General features: G+C 38.3%; 1 protein-coding gene across 1 annotated transcript in view; it reads left to right on the top strand.

Moving 5' to 3' along the window:
• Window positions 1–7,207, top strand: part of EFL1 (elongation factor like GTPase 1) — a 76,394-nt gene extending 69,187 nt beyond the window's left edge. The window contains exon 20 of the mRNA XM_005148732.3: window positions 6,642–7,207. Within this exon, the coding sequence (XP_005148789.2) occupies window positions 6,642–6,830 (189 nt within the window). The 3' untranslated portion in view covers window positions 6,831–7,207. The remainder of the gene's footprint in view (window positions 1–6,641) is intronic.
• The last annotated feature ends 9,689 nt before the right edge of the window (window positions 7,208–16,896 follow it).

The raw sequence follows: 16,896 nt of genomic DNA, 5'->3' as shown, positions 1-16,896 counted from the left end.
TTGACTCTGTAGCTGCTTGGGTTAAACGTAGGAATTAGCCAGTCACATGGGTACATTGCATTACACCATATGTGATACTCAAGGAAGGACTTAGTGAAATAATGGGTCTTTCTGGATCTGAGGTCACAGGAGGAGTATAGTCAAGAAATTATGCTTTATATACTCCTGAGGTTGTTGTCTCCTCCCTGCCCCTACTCCACATCCCAAAAATGTATGAGACACTGTCTAAAGCCCACTCATTCCATCTGACCTCAGCCCTACTGGGTACCCTGCTCAGTGTCCTCTGTTCAGGAAGCACACTGCCAGTATCTAAATAGTGTTGTACATTTGGTTATGCTTAGTGCAGAAGCACTTTTACAGCATTACCCAGCATATTACTGAAAACCCGGCAGGTAACAGTTTTTCAAGGTCACATTTCACCTAAACCTCTGCAAAGTTCTGCCATTTTGCCTGAAAGGTAGAGGTAATTTCCATTTCATAGGGCTGCTTCAGACATGGAAAATGTGTATATCAGCTGTACCCTTTTAGTTGTGTAGTTTACGTCATTACTAAGTGATGAACACCATTTGAACTATGAATGTCTTTCTAGCATCAATTTTTCTAAGGTAGAAAGGATTCTGATATACTGAAGCCTGTATCATCTTTGAAACTGTGCATAATAGTTCTTTTGAATTACCTCTTTTTTTTTTCAAACAGCTTCTGGCGTAATGTTTTTCCTGGCTTGCTAAGAGCTCCTTGTGGTATTCAGTCACACTGAATTTTAGTGGTACATTGGATTTCTTACAAAGCAGTTCACAAAGGCCATAATGTTGCTTGCTGGACTTAAAATCTTCATTGGATAGTGTAAGACTGCTCTTTCTATTCATGGTCCAACTAAAGCATTTTCTACGCTGATGGTATTTGGCTAGAAAGAAATTTTTTGTCCTCACCAGGCAGTAAGGACCAGTAGGGGAAATGCTACGAGGAACATGGCTGTGTTCCTAGATCTGCCTGACCTTTTGGATGAACTAGGCAGATCCCTTCTGTTTGCTTTTGATGCTTCTCTCAACCTTGTTTTGCATAATTAGGCTGCCTTAGGCAGAGAGACTATTTTGTACTATCATTTTGTGAAATACACTGGACAATGGGATCCAGATCACTATTGAAGCCATCTGGGTGCCACTGAAATGCAAATAATAAATCATCCTCAAATTAAGGCTTAAAATTCTGAGTCCTCTCGTATTGGAAGTGGTCTGTTCTAACTCAAACCTTACTGGAAAGTTTGATTAGCTTACATATTCATTTGCAGAATTTAGTACATGCTCTATTGTCTTCCAGTATTAACATAGTATGCTCACAGTATTTGTGCTTTTATGGATTCTTACAGGTATTCAGATTTGTCTCTGATAATGATACAGGCACTTATTGTTTGAATAATTAATGTATAGGTTGTTAGGCTAAAAGAAAATGACAGCTGTTTTGCCTGTGCTATTCTGCATGCTGTTACTAAACAAGTCCTATGAGACTTTATTGTTTGGGTGTGTTGGTTTGAGCAGTTGCAATATTTAATGAAATATCTTGCTTTAGAATGATTTCTTTCTCTAAAGAATATCCTTGCACTTCCAGTATTTGAAGTAATCTGCTCACTTCCCTTGAAATACCTACTCCCAGCTGCCTTCATTATGAACAGTATTTTATTTATACCTAGAGTGGGCTCATAGTTCTGCAATGAGCAGTGCAACACTCTTCAGCATCTGTTTGACTTTTTTTAAGTGCAATGGAATTCTAGTGATTTGCTGATAGTCATACTTTAAGCAAATTATCATCCAGGACTTCTATAAAGTAAATCAATGAGAATACTGTTAAACAATACTATTAAGGAACATTTCCATCACTGAAGAATTGCATTTGCAATAACAGATTTAAGAACTGTATCAGCGGCTGTTCAGTAATTCATTTTACTGTATTGCATTTTATATGGCTGCACTTAGAGAAAATACTTGCTCTCTAATAGAGTAAATGCTAGTCTAGTGATCCACTACACAAACCTTAGTTTATAATTCACTTCTTTTAAGATAAACTGTTTTCGGAAGAGCCTTGCAGTTGTGGTGTTGAAATACTTGGTTGTGTTAACTAGGGAGCAGTAAGCTCTCTTGCTGCTTTGATGTGCACACTTTGGAGGCCTAAGCATGTGTTTGTTCTGGGCTGTTTGCTGTTAAAGCTGTGATTGTCCCCATCAGGTTATTCTGGTGTTGAATAATAAATAAACATAGGCCAGTGGCTAGTTCATGCTGTTAAAAAGAAAAATTCCCAAGTTCTAGCAAAAATTCCTGAAGAAATGTTGAATTTTCTAGTTACTAAATCATATGCAGTGTGGTGTTATTTTAAAATATAGTTTCCCATAGTGCGATAATACCATCACATCACTGGGTTTACAGTGTTTTTCTCTCAACATTGGTTTTTCTTGACATCTTTTGTCTCTTATACTTGAGGTATAAACAGTTTTGCTGTGATAATTTTCTTGTCATGCCCTGCTCAGTGGTTCCCAGACACACATGGCACACAGGCAGACTGAGAGAAAGGCAAACTGAAGACCTTTGCAGAAAATTATCTGAATTACTTGATGTTTCAGCTATGAAAGGCATGCTGGTTTGACTTTCCAGTTTTGTTTTGATTGAATTTTTTTTGTTTAGGAGTGTAACTTTCTGAAAAAGCATTGTTAAGATACCATCACATTGCTATTTTAAAAATTATTCTTAGGCTATATGTTTTAGTTTTGTACTGAAAAAGTAGTATGTAGAAACATCTAAATAATTTAAAATTAAAAGTGACATGCAGCATGGAATAATATTTGTGGATTTCTTCTCTACTTTGATCCTGTGGATCTTCCAGGATCCACAGCAAATTACCTCTGTTAAATGGCTACATCATGTTCCAGAAGGATCGGTCCATTTAGAATTTAATTAATCATTTAGGACTTTATCCAGACAAAAACTCAATTTCAGTCACAGATTCCAGAGTCATCCCTATCCAGTTCCCATGAATACAAACAATAGCTCAGGGACTAAAAAGCTCCTCAGCTCTGATTCCAGGAAACCCAGACCCACCATTCTGACAGCTGCTATTGTAAGCAAATTGATGACAATGCTTTTGGAGCATTACACGGAAACCTTTTTCTTTTTTTCCTTTTGCTTGCTTGTAGTGTATTAACAGAGTATGGGGAATGATGGATGCCACCTGCTATATGTATTTGCTGTGATTCATTAATGTGGTGTGAATATAAGAGGGAGTCTAGTCCATGCCCTCACCTTCACTTGTAAAAACAAAACTTCCTACTTTTTTTGTATTACTGTGTCAGTAACACCTCTGTGTAGTTATATTAGGGCTACATTAAGAAGGCTCTTTGTTGGGTTCTTAAAGAAGGTGAACAGCTAGGTGCCCCAAGCTGCAGCTGACTCAGTAGATCTGGCTTCCTCTTTCTCATTACTTATCATGTGGTAGTACAAATAGTGTGTTCTAATTAACCTCATCTTTTGCAGTCCATATACACCATACAGATAGGCATGGTCCTCTAACAGGACCTGTTTTCAGATACCATCACACTTACTCTAGAAGCAGTCTGTAGCACCTGAGGGTGAGAAGCAAAGCTAGCTCCTGAGTTGGTTTTTGAAACCGAATTTGTCTCTTTACAGCGCTGCTCTGCATCACGTAGCAGTACAAGTTTCACTCAGGATTCTGTAGCTCCGTGCTGCAGTAAGTTTGCAGGTTTACCTTTGCTGGCTAGTTAAGTACTCAATAGTGCACACACTTGAGCCTCCTGTTATTCCTGAGAGCTAGGCATCCCTATTGAGGTATAAAGTAGTATTGTCAGTGGGAAAAGTGTGAAACTTCAGTTAACATTAGTAGAACAAGTCTGTCATAAATTATTGAAAGAAACACTATCAAACCTGGGTATTTTCTCTAAGCATCCCTCACTACAGTAGCTAAATATTTACATGTTGATTAGACCTCTAAGTTCAATTTTGTATACTTTTGGACTCCTGTTGTATTCATTCTTCAAAAACCACTGTTTCACTGTTCCTTTCTGGGCATAACTTCTGGGTGTTATATTTCTTGCTAATGTAAGAAAAAAATCATCAAAGGGGATAATAACAGTCTTTTAAGTTATTGTAGTTTGAAGCTCTGTGTTCTCCCTCAGCAGTACAGTCTGGAGCAAGTCCATGGAGCATGAATCACCTTTTCTTACTCGTGTGTTCTTGGACTTTGAAAATGTTTGTTCAGATCTTTGAGCTCGCCATGATGAGGGAAGTCCCTGGTGTTTCTACATCATTAAGATGCTCAGTATGAACATCACTACAACTTCATCAAATCAACATGCATTTTTTTTGCCCAAAAGTTGGAAAAAACACAGTAGTCTTTACTGCACCTTTTCTTTATTTCTAGTGAATAGTGGTAAAACTTTCAAACTCTCCAAAAGCAGGGACCATTCTTTTTATTGATGTAAACTGTCAAGGAATCATCTTTAAGTTTCTAGGTACTGTTTATAAATGCCTGTATAAGACATCAGAATGTGTATGACTCAGGCAGATTCTTCTATGGCTAGACAGTCCTGTAATATAAAAACATTTGGAAAGCTAAGTTTCATACTGTTTATTTCTGAGCTCTGCTTGCTTTTGGTTTTCAGCCAGACAACGCTATGTATACTCATTTCCTACCTAAATGATTGAGATTTGATGTCACTGTCAGTTACCAGGGCTGTGCATATACTTCACTGTAACAAAGGAAAATTGTTTTTGTTGTTTAGGGAGTTTACATACTGTTTTGCAGCATTGAACCTATGATGGTACCTAATACAAAATAGCCACTTCCTGCTGTTGTCATTTTCCTGATGCACCATAAAGTGTGATTTGTTTGATTGAGTTAGGTGTTATTTAAGATGAGGTAGTAAATTAGGACTTCACAATCATTGATGTTCCTGAGAAAATACTGTTTCTCTTAAGCCATCATTTTTTAATTCCTATGCTCACTAGTTTGTGTAACTTAAGTTTTAAGAAATATTGCTTAGTTTGAAATACCTTGTGGCCAGTAATTGTCAGGAGAAAAAATTTATAGCACTAGAAAAGGTTCATAACACTAAGGTGAAATTTGTGATTGAGGGAAGTTTGTTCCCTTCTTGTCAGTTACTAATGTTTGTGCTAATATTACATATTTCAAAAATGATAGAGCAATGTCCTCAAGTATTGTCATAGCTATCGTAATTCTTACAATAACTAATACTTGTCTGCACTCTTTTTTCCATGCGGATTTTGTTTAAGAAATTGATACAATATTACCTTTGGTCTTTTTAGTATAAATATATTACCTGTAACTGCATTTTGTGAGGAAATCTGCAGTTGCTTAAATGAGTTTTTTGAAATTTGCAACAGAACCTGAGTAAGGTAATATGATCCGTTTTATCCCTTCCTATTGTTCATGGTTTTTTAGCATTCTTAGAAGGTGATCTGGTTATTTTTCACCAAGCTCCATGATACAGTTTTGGGTTTTTTTATTCTGTTTTATGGTGAATTTTCCACTAATGGGAAGGAAAGTTAAATCTCAAGACTATAACCATATACAATTTTGGTTGGTCACCCAGACATCAGTTCACTAGGGAGCACTTCATAGATTTGATTACACATACACGTTATGTGAGCTCAAGACCTGGTGGTCAGTCTTAATAATTTAGGAATAATTTCTGATGCCACTGAGGTGGATTCTTAGGAGCTGAGAATTGGTGGAGGAAGTCCTACCTTTTCTTTAGGTCTTAAAACATTTATTTGGAAAACGAAAACTTATTAAGTACTGTAGGTCACTAATAGAAACAGAATGAATTGTTATCTTTGGCTACTTAGTTGAATACTAAGCCTGGAATTTGTGTGAAATCTAGTCCAAAGGTAAAGACTAAATATCTCTTCAGACTTTCTTGGGGAGTTAAAAATGTTGTAGCTTTGCTGTGCAGGATGAAATGGGGGAAATTTTAAGACTTTGTAAGGTAACTGCATCTTTGAAATATTCTCTGTGGCAGTCTGAGAAGTATAGGGTATATAGGATAAGCTTGGGACAAAGACATGCCCAGTTATTCTCTGATCATGTTACTTATGAAATCTCTTCTGGAGGATGGCCCTTAGGATAATAAACTGCAAGAACAGCTCTACTAAATTTGTTAGCACCAGAAACAATTATTTTAAACCATCTGTCCAACTCAGAGGGATTGAAGAGCATAGGGCACAGAAATGAGCAGAAACCTTCAGTTCCTGTAAGTTCTAATAAAATCATAGTGAGATAATATTCTAAATAAGGAATTCCTTCTCGAAAACTGAGAATTTTCTGAATGTTATTTGACATTGTTTGCTGACTGACAATTAAATTTGCTTTAAAATAAAATTAGTATGCAGATAAATGCAGCTGAGTGGCAAGCTATTGTGGGCTTCTTGTCACAAGTGTAACATAGTGTATCTGAACTCTTGTTTTCTCCTTAAATAGCTAACTGCAGGCTTTCCAGAAAACTCTTTATCTACTCTGCCTTCGTATTTCTCTGCTTCAGAGACTGATTACCAGAAATGTACTAATAAAGCTTTGTACTACTTTACCTTTTTTGTTTTTTTGTTTTCCTTTTTTTATAGATCATTTCGAGTGACCCATTCTGGGTACCAACCACTGAGGAAGAATACTTGCACTTTGGGGAAAAGGCAGACTCAGAGAACCAGGCCCGCAAGTACATGAATGCAGTAAGAAAGCGAAAGGGACTTTATGTAGAAGAAAAAATTGTGGAGCATGCTGAAAAGCAAAGAACTCTCAGTAGAAATAAGTAGCTGTGTCTGCTTCCTTTCTCTCCTGACTCAGCTAAGTGCGGGTGGATGATTTTCTATGCAGCAGATTCAAAATTTCATCTGGACATTGTTCTTTGACACCACTTTTCTTATACGCTATGTCTGTGGCTTTTGTTTTAATCAACTTAAGCCTTTCCAACTTTTATACAGAGAAAATAGTTTATTTATTTAAATAAAGTATAGGCATATTCATTGCAATTGGTCTTAATTTTAAGAATTTACTGCCCTATTGAACTTTCTGTCATGGGATTAGGAACTCCTAATTTCATTTTCTTTCTTTCTGGTTTATCAGATGTAATTACAGTTGGAGCTGGTTAGTTAGTTTGTTGAAAATAAACTATGCACTGAATTTAGCTCCTTATTGGTTTTGAGTCTGTTTTTTTAATTTATTTTAATTTCTGTGATGTGTTTGTTACTCACCAGTACTTCCTATAGTTACCTCTGTGCAAATAGATGTAAGTCTGTTGGAAGTTTCTAAACTATTTTGGTTTACTCCATTCCTCATTTAAGCAGGCATCTAAAGCAGTAATGTTATCCTCTTTAAATCAGAGATCAAAAATAGCACATATGGAAGACTAAGCATTGCCAACCAAGCAAGATTTGTCTTTTTTCCCTCCTTAGAACACATCTTATTAAAAAATTCACAGGATTATCCTAAGCTGGGAGATGCAGTCTCTGAACTAAGCACGCAGGTACTTCTGCCAGTCCTGTGTGAGTATTTCTATAATCTTACAGAAGTTCCTACCCATTCAGCCTGTTGTCTTGAATTCAGTGAAGGGAAACACTTGCAAAAATGTACAAAATGTCTTGCTGTTTGCAGGTGTCTAGGAGGCAGAAGGCTCCAAAATGACTCAGACCAAGACTAACAGGAAAAAAAGTCCTCACAGGGTGTAAGTTTTAGTTAAGAAAAATGGAAACCTTGGATAGAAGGGAAACATGGTGCATGAATTATCTTCTCATTTGGCTGCTTAGATTTATAAAAGGAAAGGACAAGAATTTGAGATAGTTAATAGTGAATAGGTAGATGTCCTTGAGGAGTTTCTAATATTTAGTTAAATGAATGGGAAATAAGTCCTTAAATCTTATGCCAACTGATGTTCTGCTACCTCTTGTCTTTGCTAATTGCAGAATTCTGTTTCAGATAACCACGCAAATAGGTTATCTTTTTCTGTCCAGAATACAACAATTTCTTTGTCATTGCCCTGTATTCCTTTAGCACCTACTTGGTCTTCCTGAATAAACATTCTCTGTGTGTCAGTTAATGCAGCAGGCAGAACTTACTTGTCAGTTTTGCTTTTTTAGGGGAAAGAAAACTTACTTATTTCACAAGTAGAATGATTTTGAATGCTTAATTTTTATTTTAAATAGCAGCCTTTTCTTTTCCGACTGGTTTGGTATCATTATGGAAATGCTTCCTTTTAACATTGTATTTATGAATTATTCAAGCAAATGAAATATTTGTGTTTCTTAGAAGGTTGTTCAATAAATTGCTGTGTTTTGTAAGAGGGGGTCTGCACAGCAGCCCAGTTAGAGTTTGAACAAACATGCTTACATAGTTTGGGCTCTGCCAGCTGGTATATCCATGGAGGGCATGCAAAAAACAGTCTAGATGTGAATGTTTGTAATGAGATCTTGGCTAATATAGCTACCCTGCTAGCTGAATCCAAGACAGAGCTAGGGATGTCTAGCCTGCAGTCACAAAGGTGCTTGAGTAGGGCAGGTTGGTCATTATTATGACTATATAATTGTTAACTTTGATCTACTATACTTAAATAAGCAGAAGGAGCATTAACATAGATTTTAAAAGATTTAACAAGAGCTTCCATATTTTTGTTATGGTGTGTTTTTCAGTTGCACCACAAACAGCATAAGGATGATAATTCAGGATGTTGCAACAGTATTATTTGTAAAGAGAAAAACTAGCAGAAGAAAATCAAGCCAACCAGCAAGAAATGCTAACAGCAATATTTGAGATCCGTTTTCTTTAGTAACAGCTACTAGTGGGAAGAGAATCTAATTGCCTATGTGCCATGAATTTCTAACCATTTTTCTCTGGATTATTCAAGAAGTAATTTGATGTAGCTGTTTTTTCCCTGGCTTTGTTATACATACATAACAATGTGACATAATTTTGGAAAATCTCTGCAAAGCAGGATAAATAACTTGCTGATGGAGCAAGCTATGGAAAAATGTAATTGAGAGCTAGCCATTATATAATTTCATTTTCCATTACCAGCTTTATTGCTAAATATAATACATATTTAAAATAAGCATGCACAGCTTTTAAAATATTTTGTATGTCTAAATGTTCAGTACACTTTTAGCTTTCTGAAAACTACGCACTCCATTGACGTGATTTGGCTCTGCTGGCTTTAGTGGAATCAAGGCTCCTTACAACTGATAATGTATAAAAACAACAGTCAACTTCTGTATGGTAATATTTATTAGGGAATGATAATTATTCACTGGGCAAGCCATATGATAATTCAAATGATTCCACTTTGTAGAAAGAAAAACAACCCAAAAATATTTCCCCAGAGGATGATAAAGACTAAGCAGTGGCCAGCAAGTCCCTTTCTCTTGTCTCTGGTCACACTTCTTTTACCTTCTTACTTTTAAAGTCTTTCATTTTCTCAAGCACTCATAATCTTAGGTTATTCACCTTTTTTTTCAACATAGTTTTTAGTTTCTTTCAACAAACTTGCATTACTTACATTTTAAAACAAGAGTCCAAAAGAAAAAACAAACTGGAATCTGTGCTGTGTGTTCTTTCCTACTCCTGTTTCCACATTATGTTAGGACTTCAGCTGCAGCCTCAATATCAGAATTGATGAGGGCAGAGACACCAGAGAAAAAAGCACAATATTTCTATACCAAAACATGCAGTTCCCAAATTAGCTCTGAATGCGATCTCTTTACTCCCTGCTAACCTTAAGAACTAACTCTTCTTGTTTGAAACATTAATGTTTGGAACCTTATTCTGTGGGAAATAGAATATGTCACTCCTTCATAAAGTCAGCCAGCTTGCTGACAAGAAGAGAGAAACATGCAACACTTGAACTGTTCACTATACTTCTGATAAATTTAGAGCATGGAAGAGAAAGTGATTTTAGAATGCTTTATTAGATTGAATACTCACTCTCATAGCAGAGGGGTCTTACTAGGTTGAATACTCACTCTGATAGCAGAGGGGTCCTGGCAGAATTCTTGGACTCCAAATAGCCATTGTGTTGAGTTGAAACTCCTCTTTAACGTTTATAATCACAATTATAAATGTCCTTTACTTTTCTCACAGTGCATGACAGAACCCTTTGCTATTCTGTGTGAGGTGCTGGGTTATAAATATGTGGAGAAAGCCATAATAAATCTATAGGAAGGCTGCAGGCAGCACAGTTCAAGTACCTTGCAATCTTCTTGAGTAGTCCTTTCAATAGCATTAGAGGGGAGAGGTGGGTCAAGGCAGGCTTTACAGTAGATGACAAATCAGCAACAAGATTCCTCTCATGAAAAGTTGTGGGCAGAAAATTCTTTAATGCTACTTGAGGAATCTTTAGTTGTTTTTTTGGACAGATTAAAAAGGAACCTTAAACTCATGTGCTTGTTACAGCCTGGCCTGGCATATTGCCACGCCTGAGAAAAATGATGGGTTTCTGCATGCAAAGAGTCACCTGTTTGTGCAACTACCTGAGACCCACAAGGATGAAAGAATTTCAGCTTTTGCGAAGTGCTTGCTTATTCTTTGTTTCCACAAACTGGTGGGGGGAATAAATATCTCCAGTATAAATGAGAAACTGGAGATCAGTTTACACAGGAGGTAAATACACTGTACTTGGCAATTCTGGGAGTAAAACTGCACTTTGGATTAGAGGTGTTCCTCTAATTTATCTGTCTGGACTTTTTTTCACTTACAAATGTAGTGCCAGACAAGTACCATTTACAGATGAGGCAACTTGAAGAACAGAAGCTTTCAGGTCTGCTTAAAACCATCCACAGTGTGATTTAGCAGCAGAACTCAAACTGGGAATTCAGGTGACTTTTCTTCTGGTCCAGATCATTTCAGCCTCAGTTCTTTGGGCAGAGTACCTAAAGGCTTTACTACTTCTCTTAAGGTTTCTCCTTTATAACTTCAGTTTGGTTCAGAATGCTGTGTAGACTTCTGTGCTTCTTCCTAGTTTCTTTTGGAAGCAGAAATAGAAGAGCATGTGGAGGAGAGGATGTGAATGAGCTGGATTATTTTGTCAGCACCATTTTTTTTTAATGCTTGGTTTGAGTTCTCACATAGCTTCTGATTCATTTGATTCTTGTTCATACCAGACTGCCTGTGAAAACTCAAGAGTTGAAATGAGGCAAGGGAGCATAGTTTTCTTTGTTGCATCATGTATGGGATAAGGACAGTCAAGAAAATAGTCATTAGGTCTTTTTTGTACTTGTTATAATGGTCACACACAGTCCTTTGGTATTCATAAAATGTTTGAAATCCTTCCTTGGAGGGTGTTAAATGTTAATTGCTTTTTTTTTTTTAACTGCATACTGCTATGTCCCCACTCACAGGATGCTTATAAGAAATTTCCATCAACTGACATTACTTTTGATAGGCAAAATCCATGGAAATGAAACCAATGCTTAAATATGTTTTTTTAAAGATAAAATATTTACATAAAATTTCCAGTTAGTAAATGTTCTTTTGAATTCGAGCATTTTTGTGGGTTTTTTTTCTTCTTATTTTGACTATAGGTAAGATTCTCTGTAAGCTTTTTCATTAAATATCTGTATCATGTAGGTTTTCAATAACAGGAAAAATGACCTGGAAACAAATGTTTTAAGCCAAGTAGTATTTTAAAAAGCATGGATGCACCAAAGCTTTCAGTTTGACTCAGGAATATTGTCTTGCTGTATTACCCCCCCTCTACCCAATATGTATAAATCTTATCAGAATATGCAGAAAGCGAGGTAAATACACATTTTTGTCTGAAACAGCTTTTTTATTTTTTATTACTGTTTTTTGAACTTTAAGCTTACAATTGAATTCTGTGGATTCACTTACAACATCTCAGCTGTGACTAAGGGTAGAAGACAAACATCCACATTGGTAGCGTTACCAGGCAAAAGGTGTTTTTTGGAAAAGCTGATGCCATTTCCACAGCCATAACTCAAGCTTCTAGGGGATTTTCTGTAGACTGGGATCCAGTGAAGCTGGGGAGAGGTTGGCAGAATGTGGAGTAGAAGCTCTTATTTTAAACCATGCAGAGATATGTCTGTAAAATGATAGAAAGTGCATACAGTTACTGTGCTGTTCTTCACCAGTTGCAGTTCTGCTACTTGAATTTGTGGTGTCTGTGATTTGCTTCTTCAGTACAGCCTTCAGAAGGAAAATACTTACAGTGTTAATGTGAGATATCTGTAGGCCTGGCTGATTTTATTGGTGTTTAGGCAAATAGTTTACATGTAAGAGAAAACATTTACATGTAAATACCATTTTAATTTAGCAGTATTTCTGAATTTTGGTCTCTTATCTACTTGATGTGGCTTAGTCATATCCTCTGTTGTGAGTGTGTGCTTTTTGGCTTATTTTTGTTCTAGTTTGGATCTACTGAAAAGTAGATAAGATAAAAATTAGTATTTATTTTTATGGTTTCTATAAATAAATTGAACTGAAAAGTTTGGGGGCCATAGGTCTTTTACAGCTGTATGATTCCATGATTATAAAACTCCTGCAAAACATGACTAACAGGAGGAAAAAATAGACACCATGAAATAGTGTGGTTTGGGCTGTTTGGCAGAGGCTTTTCTGTTTCAACAGATGCTGTTTTCCTGAAGGAGCTTTATTTATTTATTTATTGTTAATTTATCCTTCCTCTCCCTCTATTCATCCCTCCTCCTTCATTTCCTATTTTACCAGTGATCCAACTCCATAACCTCCCACTGATTCTTTAGAAGAATATTTTTATTATCAACTTACTTAGTTGGGTTTTTTAATTGAAACTGCTGATCTTTGTGAAGATTTGCCAATTCTGGAATTTGAACCAAAAAAAAAAAAAAGAGCAATATTCAGTAGTGTTTTCCTGTTAGCATTTTTGATGGCCATATAAAGGGCTTGTCCTTCACCCTTACAGAAATGGCATCTCATTGTTCTCCAGTGAGATCTGTAAATGCATTTTTTTCCCCCAGAAAAGCTTCTGGTATAAAAGGTTAATAATAAATAATAATCTGCACAGACAGCAAAATTAAAACTTCTGTGAAAAGAATCTGTAGCCTTTTTAAACCCTACATTTCCTACATGTTCACAGACATGTTTGCTATCCCCTGAGAGTGAGGGGAATTCAGTAATGTTATTCTGCTTTTTTTTGTGAAGTGGCCACAAAGCACAGCTAAAATATGCATCTTCTCAAGTGGAATTACAAATGGGAGGCAGATTGATCATCACCAATTCAGTGCTGGCTTTTTCCCATCTGTGGAGAGCTCTTTCCAGAATTTTTCATATGGTTCTTTTACATTTTAATAAATTAAGTCAGGTAATGCATAAATCACTCTTCTTTAATTGCTTTCTGAATGACTTATGCCAGTGTGAATGTCTACCCTGGAATATTTTATCGACTCTGAGGCAAACCTTAAGAAACTTTTGAGCTTTAGTGATGACTCCATGACATTTAATGTGCATTATTGTCCCCTCTGCCATAATCTCCTGAAAACAATAATTCTGACTTATAGGTTGCTTAAAAAGGAAGGAAGAGCCCACAGTCTTAACATAAAAAGAAGGCTGTAGAGTAAGCAACAAACCTTTAAGAGTGAGTTAGTACAAAATGATCCCTGGACTTCTAACTTGGTGTGCCCTGTGAAGGCCATATTTTGTTGTAGTGATGATTTCTTAGCATTTGAAAAAGGGAACATTGAGCTGTCTTTTAATTGTAGGGTTGAATAAAATAGTTTGGAGTGGCCATCATGCAATGCAAGTGTAAATGCTGTCCTTAGTGGAGCTGTAAAAAGGTTGGTCATGATGAAGGGGCAGATATAATCATGCTTAAAGAGGACTTGACATCCATGGGAGCTTCAGGAGTCCCACTCCTTTGCCACATCTAAAGGCAGTGTGACCTTTTGGCTGGACTTACCGCCTGAGTGCTCTCAGATTTTAGTCCTACTCTGTTCAAAGGGAAGGATACAAAGTCAAGGTCAATTGTGCAGGAGTAGGGACTGAGATGCCAAAAAAGAAGCTCAAAAATTCTCAAAGCGGAACTGATACAACCATCAAGCAGTGGTTTCTGGTTGCTTCTAATATGTGTGTTTGAACTTAAGTCCTTTTTTTTATTTGTTTTTCTAATGCACCTTTAAGTGATGGTTTTATAACAGTCAGCCAAATTCCAAAGGCTGATTTATTTCCTCAGGGTTACAGGCATATCCAGAGCCAACAACTGGTGCTGATACATAGTAGCAGATGCACTATGGAGCATACCTGCAGCTGATTGTTTTCTGTCTTTCATCTCTTGTCATGGTAGCATTTACCTTTAGGAGGTCAAGTGAATGTCTTTTTAGAAGAAAAAGCCGGCATTGCTTCATGGAGTGACTGACAGAAGGAGCTGTGTAAGCGGCAGTGCCTGGAGACTAGGCACAGTATGTTCATGACAAGCGCTGCTATCACTGGTCTGGGGATTGAAAGCTGATCCTATTTATGAATCCATGTCTTCTTGTAATGTTGCTGTCATGCAGTATGAGCAGCTAAGAAAGGTTATTTTAAATTAACCTTCCTGTGTTAAAACAATGTCTAGTCTGTTCCTATCACATCCAACATTTTAAGCATCAAGGCCAGTGGGTAATTCAAGTGCAGCTGGTGTGAAAGCGAAAAGCTGGAGAAGAAATGTACAAATGCTGTGGAAAATAATATCATCACACTTGTCTGGGTGCCTTCATAGTAACTGCTTTAATTGCATAATGAGATTGCTTTGTGGCTCTAGAAGTGTTCAATAATAGATAGTGCACAAGTATGCTGTCTGGAATATACACTGACAGGCAGAATGTAATTACCAGTCAGAGCATGCCTCCTGTAGAGCTTTGCCTCTGCAAAGGAAAGCATGAAGAAACAAGGCACTGCAGCTTGTTTTTCTGCCTCCCTCACTGTCCTGGAGATTTCAGTAGAAACCTCTTGACTTCTAGGGACCAGGTTAAGAAAGCTGAGGCCCAGTTAGAATTAACTTGGCTAGGGATGTGAAAGATAACAGGAAGGGATTCTATAGGTACATGGTGAATAAAAGACAATGTGGCCCCCCTCTGGAAGCTATCAGAAGAACTGGCTATCGTGGATCTGGAGACGGCTTAGGTTCTTAATGACTTCTTTGCCTCAGTCTTCACTGGCAAATGCTCTGACCACACCACCCAAGTCTTGAAAGGCAGATGCAGGGACTGTGAGAATGAAGACTTTGGGCCTACTGTAGGAGAGGATCTGGTTCAAGACCATCTTAAGAATCTGAACATACACAAGTCCATGGGCCCTGATGAGATCCATCTGCGGGTCCTGAAGGAGCTGGCGAATGAAGTTGCAAAGCCACTGGCCATCATATTTGAAAAATCATGGCAGTCAGGTGAAGTTCCTGATGACTGGAAAAAGGGAAATATAACCCCCATTTTCAAGAAGGGGAAAATGGATGACCCAGGGAATTACAGACCAGTCAGTCTCACCTCTGTGCCTGGCCAAATCTTGGAGCAGATTCTCCTGGAAGGCATGCTAGGGCACATGAAAAACAACAAGGTGCTTGGTGACAGCCAGCATGGATTCACTAGGGGGAAATCCTCCTGACCAATTTGGTGGCCTTCTATGATGGGGCCACAGAACTGATGGTCAGGGGTGGAGCAGTTGACGTCATCTACCTGGACTTGTGCAAAGCTTTCGACACTGTCCCACATGACATCCTTGTCTCCAAATTGGAGAGACATCACAAAATCACAGAATCCCAGAATCCCAAGGGTTGGAAGGGACCTCAAAAGATCGTCTAGTCCAACCCCCCTGCAAGAGCAGGGTAACTTAGAGTACATCACACAGGAACTTGTCCAGGCAGACCTTGAATATCTCCAATGCAGGAGAATCCACAACCCCCTGGGCAACCTGTTCCAGTGCTCTGTCACTCTTACAGTAAAGAAGTTCTTCCTGATGTTAACGTGGAACCTCCTATGCTCCAGTTTACACCCATTGCCCCTTGTCCTATCACTGGATATCACTGAAAAAAGCCTAGCTCCATCATCCTGACACCCACCCTTTACATATTTGTAAACACCGATGAGGTCACCCCTCAGTCTCCTCCAAGCTAAAGAGACCCAGCTCCCTCAGCCTCTCCTCATAAGGGAGGTGTTCCACTCTCTTCATCATCTCTGTGGCTCTGCGCTGGACTCTTTCAAGCAATTCCCTGTCCTTCTTGAACTAGGGAGCACAGAACTGGACGCAATATTCCAGATGCGGCCTCACCAAGCCAGAGTAGAGGGGGAGGAGAACCTCTCTTGCCCTACTAACCACACCCTTTCTAATGCACCCTAGGATGCCATCTGCCTTCTTGGCCACAAGGGCACATTTCTGGCTCATGATCATCCTCCTGTCCACCAGGACCCCCAGGTCCCTTTCCCCTTCACTCCTTTCCAGCAGGTCAACCCCCAACCTGTACTGGTACATGGGGTTGTTCTTCCCCAGATGCAAGACTCTACACTTGCCCTTGTTGAATTTCATCAAGTTTCTCCCTGCCCAACTCTCCAGCCTGTCCAGGTCTCGCTGAATGGCAACACAGCCTTCTGGTGTGTCAGCCACTCCTCCCAGTTTAGTGTCATCAGCGAACTTGCTGAGGGTACACTTGGTTCCCTCATCCAGGTCGTTGATGAAAATATCAAACAGCACTGGTCCCAGCACCGACCCCTGAGGGACTCCACTAGTCACAGACCTCCAGCTAGATTCTGCCCCACTGACCACAACTCTCTGCCTTCTTCCATTCAACCAGTTCTTGATCCACCTACCTGATCGTCAAGCCCACACTTCCTTAGTTTATCTATGAAGATGCTGTGGGAGACAGTATCAAAT

This window comes from Melopsittacus undulatus, chromosome 9 (genome assembly GCF_012275295.1).
Source record: "Melopsittacus undulatus isolate bMelUnd1 chromosome 9, bMelUnd1.mat.Z, whole genome shotgun sequence".
NCBI classification, from domain to species: Eukaryota; Metazoa; Chordata; class Aves; order Psittaciformes; family Psittaculidae; genus Melopsittacus; species Melopsittacus undulatus.
Note: the sequence above shows the minus strand (reverse complement) of the source record. Positions and strands in the feature narration are given on the sequence as shown.